The sequence below is a fragment of the Mastigoproctus giganteus genome, chromosome 3 (genome assembly GCF_048544385.1).
Source record: "Mastigoproctus giganteus isolate SK-2022 chromosome 3, ASM4854438v1, whole genome shotgun sequence".
NCBI lineage: Eukaryota > Metazoa > Arthropoda > Arachnida > Uropygi > Thelyphonidae > Mastigoproctus > Mastigoproctus giganteus.
The window spans coordinates 36892277-36898786 of NC_143577.1; the positions used below are offsets into that span (position 1 = coordinate 36892277).

Here is a 6510-nt window from a genome sequence, read left to right on the forward strand (position 1 = left end):
ATTGGCGTGTTACGACTACAGACCACCTACTGATTTTAACTGCTTGTACAGATTGATGCGAGCTATCTGACATAAACAAAAATAAATATTTTAACTATTATTCTTTCATATATGTTTATAAAACATCATGAAGGACCCCATTACAGTAAACCTAGATAGATAATCGAGAACCCAGACTGGAGACATGGAACTGATTTGCTGTCAGTAACACACAGCCAATTTACTTGACACATTTTCATGGGTTTTTACATTGATTCCATCGGAATTGATCTAATTCCAGGTAGACGAGAAAATAAGTTATTGGCGTGTCGTATGGACTATTGATTGAAATATTAGTGGCTTAATAACGTCGGGACTTTTAACCGAGCAACTAAAATTAAAGAAATTATGCAATATTTTATATATTATTTACATCGAGAGCGTATTGTAGGTGTGAATCCGATTTCTATCGCTGTAAAAGCTTAAAGCGAAGGCATGCATCGTTGATAATCTTGTGGTGGTACATTAATACTTGACGAGATCTCTCTGGAGTCAGACGAAAATGGAATATCACTTTCGGTGTTTCAGCTGGAGAAAAGCAAAATCGATAAGGCTTGTACTTTCTCTTTTACACGGGAGATAGAAGGGTAAATCATTACTGTAACTGTAGGATTAGCTGGTGGCTAGGGATCCGAAATTCACGAAGGGCTCTCTCTCTCTTTCTCCAGCAAACAGCCACTGTGCATTGATATTACAAATGTCTAGGTCTTACGGGAGATCTGAACGTGATCTGAAATAAAGTTTTCACCAATATTGAATCATTGCCATTGGAGTAGCCTCTCTAAAATATTATTTTGTGGTCTCTCAGAACGATATGATTTCTTAAGATTTTTATTATATATATATATATACTGTATATGAAGTCTGTTCAAAACGTATCGGGATAAAGTATTTATCGTATATACCATTGGACGCAGGTCTAGTTCTGTTGAGAATGTTTCTACACGTTTTTACAAGTCTGGACAAGTTTCAGCTCGCTCGTTGCGGGGAGTCGAACTGGCAGAGATTTACTATAATTCTAAACAATATTATGCAGACTTTTTAAGATGATTTCGGGATGGTGTTCGGAAGAAACAACCACAAACAGTGAAGAAATCTTCCTTAAGATATTAGGGTCCAGGACTATCACTCAGCTCCGCGATTTCCTGATCGACCTTTGGATTCTTCACCGCTTTTCCTCTCTGCTCATTCCATATAAATTGTTCAGCAATTTTTAGCCAAACACCATATCCCAGAAGGCTCAATAGATTCCAGTATACACGCAAACGCCCAAGTCGATTATAGATATGAAAATTAAATTTATGTTTTCCGTGGCATCTTGTCAAGGTGGGGATGATCCACCCTCGACAAGACGTCTTGGTCCTTTTCTAACTTCTCAAAACGATAAAGTGTTGATTTATGATGTAATATAAATAAAAGGACTTCCTTCCTTTTGTTATAAAACAGGTTATTAACAAACTGAAGTTTGCTCCAGAAAATTCACAATCTCTGCTCTCCTCTTCTACTCTAAACCAGATTTCCTTTGCTGACATTGAAAGGGTAAAACGACACGATGTTTGACAATTTATCTTTCGTGTATTTCAAAATTTACGAACGTTGCTGCAATTTTATAAATGACATGTTTACGACCAGACTTCATCGATTGAAAAGACAGAAACTAGTTAACTTTAAGTACTGCCATTTCGCTTGCGAAACCAATCATGCAGACTGACTTCCATTTGCATAATTCTGAAAAATGCTGTATTGCGCAACTTTCGCAACATTCTAATCCACATTGGTACAAATTTCTATACCTGTCTGATATTGGTAAAAAAAAGCGTTCGAAGAAGATGCTGAGTGTTGTTCGAAGACTCTTTGATGGTTCGCAAAGTTTAAAGAGGGACGATTGTTTATGGAAAATGATCTTCATTCTGCTCACCTTTGAACTTCAAAACCTATTTAATCACTCGTGTTCGTGATGTGAGCAGGAGTGATCACTACGTTTAACTATCCGCGGAGTTCTAGAGAGATTGTTATTTCTTATGTAACACGTCCATCAATTTTAACGCAAGATTTGGGAATGCGACGCTCTTCAGCCTAGTCTCGCATCTACACTGATGGTCAAAGAGAGAGGTGTTTTCGCATGTCATCATCTTAATTAACTTGCCACTGATCTACGTTTGTTTCTTCCATCATTACTGGTGACGAGTAGTGAGTGTATGGCTATGAAGGCTCAGTCCTCTCAACGGAAGGCTGTCTTTTCCAAGACCTCCGGAACAGCAAGGCACTCTCGATCAAATGATCATGATAGATGACCATGGTAGATGATCGTGAACATCGAGATGTTCATGATTTCATCTATCACGGTCATCAGATTTATTTCCCTGTGGTTATGTCTTGTTTTCTAATCTAAATCATTCTTGAAAGGTCGCAAATTTGCAACGACAGGAAGTTATTCAGTATGCGGCAGAAAATTGTTAGATATTCTAAACGAAGCCTATCAGGAATGCATGGGGAAGTTACAGTTAGAATCGATGTATGCTGTGTTTCTGCATACATCTAGGAGACTGCTTGAAGGAGATCCATTAGCTGGTAGGCTTCATTTTCCAAATATTAGTTTGGTCTCCGAACTCTTTGATCACACCTCTAATTTTCGCTGAACGAATAGCAAAAGGGATAAATAATACAGAAACATAAATAGTAATGTTCAGATATAAAGAGAAATTGAGACGAAAGACGGGGGATGGCATTAAAGCGATTTGAGAAGAAGAGAAGAAAGAAATATAAAAAAAAACGATTTGAAGAAAAACATCAAGAGAACATAAGATCAACAGGAATAGAGGCAGAGAGAAAAGGACAGAAGAAAGAAACAAACAAAAATTAAAGATCTACGGATAATGAGAGAGAAAGAGAAAAAAAGAGGGAGAATAAGACATACAGGCAAACAGAAAGATGAAGAGAAAGAGACAAATAGATAGACAGATAAAAAGAGGAAGAGAGGCAGATAGTGTGAAAGAGAGAGAGAGAGCGAGCAAATGGAGAGAGATAAACAGACGAACAGACAGATGAAGAGAAAGAGACTGATAGACAGATAAAAAGAGGAAGAGAGGGACAAATGATGAAAGAAAGAAGCGAAGAGAGCCAGATAGATAGATAGACGGTAAGGGAGAGAAGAGAGTCAAATAAAGACAGAAACAGATACTGAGAGAGAGGGATAGACACAGAGGTAGTGAGAAAGAGAGCAGAGAGGCAAATACAGGAAAAGAAAGAGACAGACAGAGTGAGTGAGTGAGTGTGAAAAAGAGAGAAATGTAAAACTTTAGAATTTTAAAATAATAATTAGTTAAAATCGATGCATTAGCATTAACTATTTCATAATATCGAAGTTATAACTTCACGTGTGGCAGCTGACACCGAATATTACCAGAACGTTGTCCCCAGAGACAACCTGCTATCTGTTGAAGGACCAGCGTATCTAGAAACAAGTTGTCATGACAGAGTATGTCAAATTTGAAATAAATGATAGATAGAAGCAAATCTTTTAGCGACGTCATTTATTGAAAAGTAAAGAAATACCAAAAAGTAACTCGAAGTAAAGGCGAGGTTCGTGTTATTCAAATTGAATCCTCCTGGCCACAGAAATATAAGAAAATCGTCCTCCTTTGTAATAGTAAGAATGAACAATACACTGCATAAATAAAGAGAGACAGTGAACCGAAAATAGACAGAAAATTTTAAACAACAACGGGTAACAGACAGTTGTTAGCTTACCTTTATTATGAAGAGAGCAAAAGTTGTGAAAACGACCAAAGAAAACTAATAAATTTGTTTCCTTTTGAAGACAGAAGGACAGAAACAGATGGTACACTGAACAATAAATTGAGTTTCCTTACATTCCTCCTTCCCAATCGCATTAGATTTGTATTTAAGATCTCAAAGTGAGTGTGTGAGATCGCAGTTTAAACATCAGAGCAGCTATTGACTTAACTCTGAAAACACGTGACACACAACCTGCGGGTAACAAACCTTTGACACATAAAGCGAGGAAGGGACAGTCAAGATCAAGATCAAGAAGCAACTTACGTGGAAGGCATGGCTATCCCCGGGTCTCCTTTGAACTCCTCTGACGAGATCCCTTCTAGAAGTGACGATCAGATACGAAGCGTGTTTACTCGGAGAAACGCTCGCGAGTGGCGAACACCTACTGCGCAGCAAGCGGATGCTTCGCTGGGGGCTTTTACTCCAAAGATGCCTGTCGGGCTGCCCGTGCGTTTCAGTTGGTGCCGGAGGCCGAAAGCCCGGATCGTTTTTGTTTTGGTTCGTTTTCCTTAAGAATTAAATCTTCCGAGACATTTTCCCTCCTTTTCTTAATTAACTGGGAGGGGAAAAAAATCGTTAACGCCAAGTACGCATGAAATGACTTCAGTCAAAGTCACACTCCAGTGGAAATCGAACTGGAAAAAAAGTCAGGAGAGTTTTTGTTTCGCTACAGGACAACAAACCAAGTGATTATTACAGTTTTTCCTTCATTAACAGCGTTCGGTCCTCCTAACTGGCAACGACACGTTTTGAAAAGCACCGAACACATCTGTAGCACCTGATCAAATGATAGAGAACTGGTCCATCCTAGAGCTATAAAGGGAATCATGAATGATTCTGAGGAAGTCCGCTAGATGGCGTACAAGCAACTTTTGTTGGTAGCGTTCGTGATGGTTCTTAGCGTGACACTGGGAGGCAACCAGTTGTTTGTAAGGGGGTGACACCGGACTCGATGGATAATCGAAAGTTTTATTTTGGGGAAGGAGCTGAGAGGGGAAAGAAGGGAATGTCCTGTGTCGCATCTCGAGAATAGTTTCGCTCCATAACGAATTCTGTTTGCTAAATTCGATCAATTGCTTGTTTGGATGAAATGCGAGGGATTTGAAGTCACGCTAATGAGCTCTGTCGAAATAGAAACGTGATTTGAAACTCTAATGAAGTTTTGCATGCTGATTCCATTTGCCAGTGTACTGTATATATTCTATTCTAAGCAGTATCAGACCTTGTTTCACTTTTTTTTACGTTTTATGGAGAAACATCTGCGTTATTATTATTGAAATATTCACCAAATAAAATTATCCTCCTTTTCTGTAGAACTCTTCTCGAGAATACTTGTTGGAATTGGACTCATTTCGCACAAAAACCATCTGCAACAAACGAATAATATTGATTTTTTTTTTACTACGTTTGATGTTGAACTCTTTCAGTAGTTATAAATTATTAGCAAAATTGTATGCACCTACTTATATAAAACATAAGGGAAGTATCGGTGGACGTGCTATCAGTTGAATACTCGTACACATTCCTATAGATTCCCGTTAAGTTGAATGTCGTTGATTTAGACACGTGTGCATAAAAACCCATAAATGCGAAAACGTATATTCGAACTCGAGTAAGGTGGAGGATAACTCTATTACCTCTTGATTGATATCGATTCGCTGCAAGAAGTCCATTGGGTCTGGGCGTAATTCGAAGTACACTGGAGTGCAAAACTTATTTCTAACGGTTACAACCACAAAATCAAACGAAACAGAGTGTGGCGATTTGCATAACTGTGGCCGTTCAGTAGAAAGCTGGTGTACATGCAAAAATTTGAATTGTAATGAGAGGGCTCACATAAATAGATGAAATCAGCAGTTCAGCAGTTATGTACAAATTACAGAATGTAGAGCACGATTGTTAAAGACGTTCGATTGGTTTCATACAGTGCTACAGACAACGAAATGGCCAGTAGACAACATCTGGATGACTTTACCCGGGGTCGAATAATTGGGAAACTCAAAGTGTGAGGAGTGTGGCTGCAGAGTTCGGTATCGACCATAGCATCGTCTCACGTGTGTGGTCTGCAACGACAGCTACAGCTGTTCGAAGGACCAGTGGTGGTCGTCCACGAAAAACAACGCCAACTGCTATATACTCCCACAGGCCAAGATGAACCGACACCAGACAGCGGGATTCATTGCAAACTAGCTGCAGAGGACGCAAGATATCGCAGCTTAATGTGTCCAGGCGACTCCACAAAAATGGACTGCTTGCCCGACGGCCACTAGGCTACTAGATGTTAAAGGGACACCCTTTAACACCTGCCCATCAGAGACCCCGTTTACAGTGGTAAATCGAACACAAGGACTGGACGGTAGCGCAATGGGGTAAGGTGCTCGTTACTGATGAGAGTAGATTCAGTCTCAGCAGCGATTCTGGACGTCAGCCAATCTGGCGAGAGGTTGGCACACGGTATCACCCCGCAAACATCACTGAAAGGGATCGATATGGCGGTCGAGGTGTTCTCGTCTGGGGAGGCGTTACCCTGGATGGACGCACACAACTCCAGATACTGGAAGGTGGTACTGTAACCGGTGCACGCTACTGTACTGAGGTAATCCTTTCCCACGTGCGTCTCTTCAGAGGTGCCATTGGCCCTGAGTTCGTGTTTATGGATGATAACGCCACACC

At 40.0% G+C, this 6510-nt stretch overlaps 1 protein-coding gene across 2 annotated transcripts in view; it reads right to left on the reverse strand.

The window, feature by feature from the left end:
• LOC150087883 (phosrestin-2-like) overlaps nucleotides 1–4607 on the reverse strand; it is a 46633-nt gene extending 42026 nt beyond the window's left edge. For both annotated transcript variants that reach the window (XM_090370496.1, XM_090370495.1), the window contains exon 1: nucleotides 4102–4607. In XM_090370496.1, coding sequence (XP_090226622.1) covers nucleotides 4102–4112 — 11 coding nt within the window. In that variant the 5' untranslated portion in view covers nucleotides 4113–4607. The remainder of the gene's footprint in view (nucleotides 1–4101) is intronic.
• Nucleotides 4608–6510: the final 1903 nt, after the last annotated feature.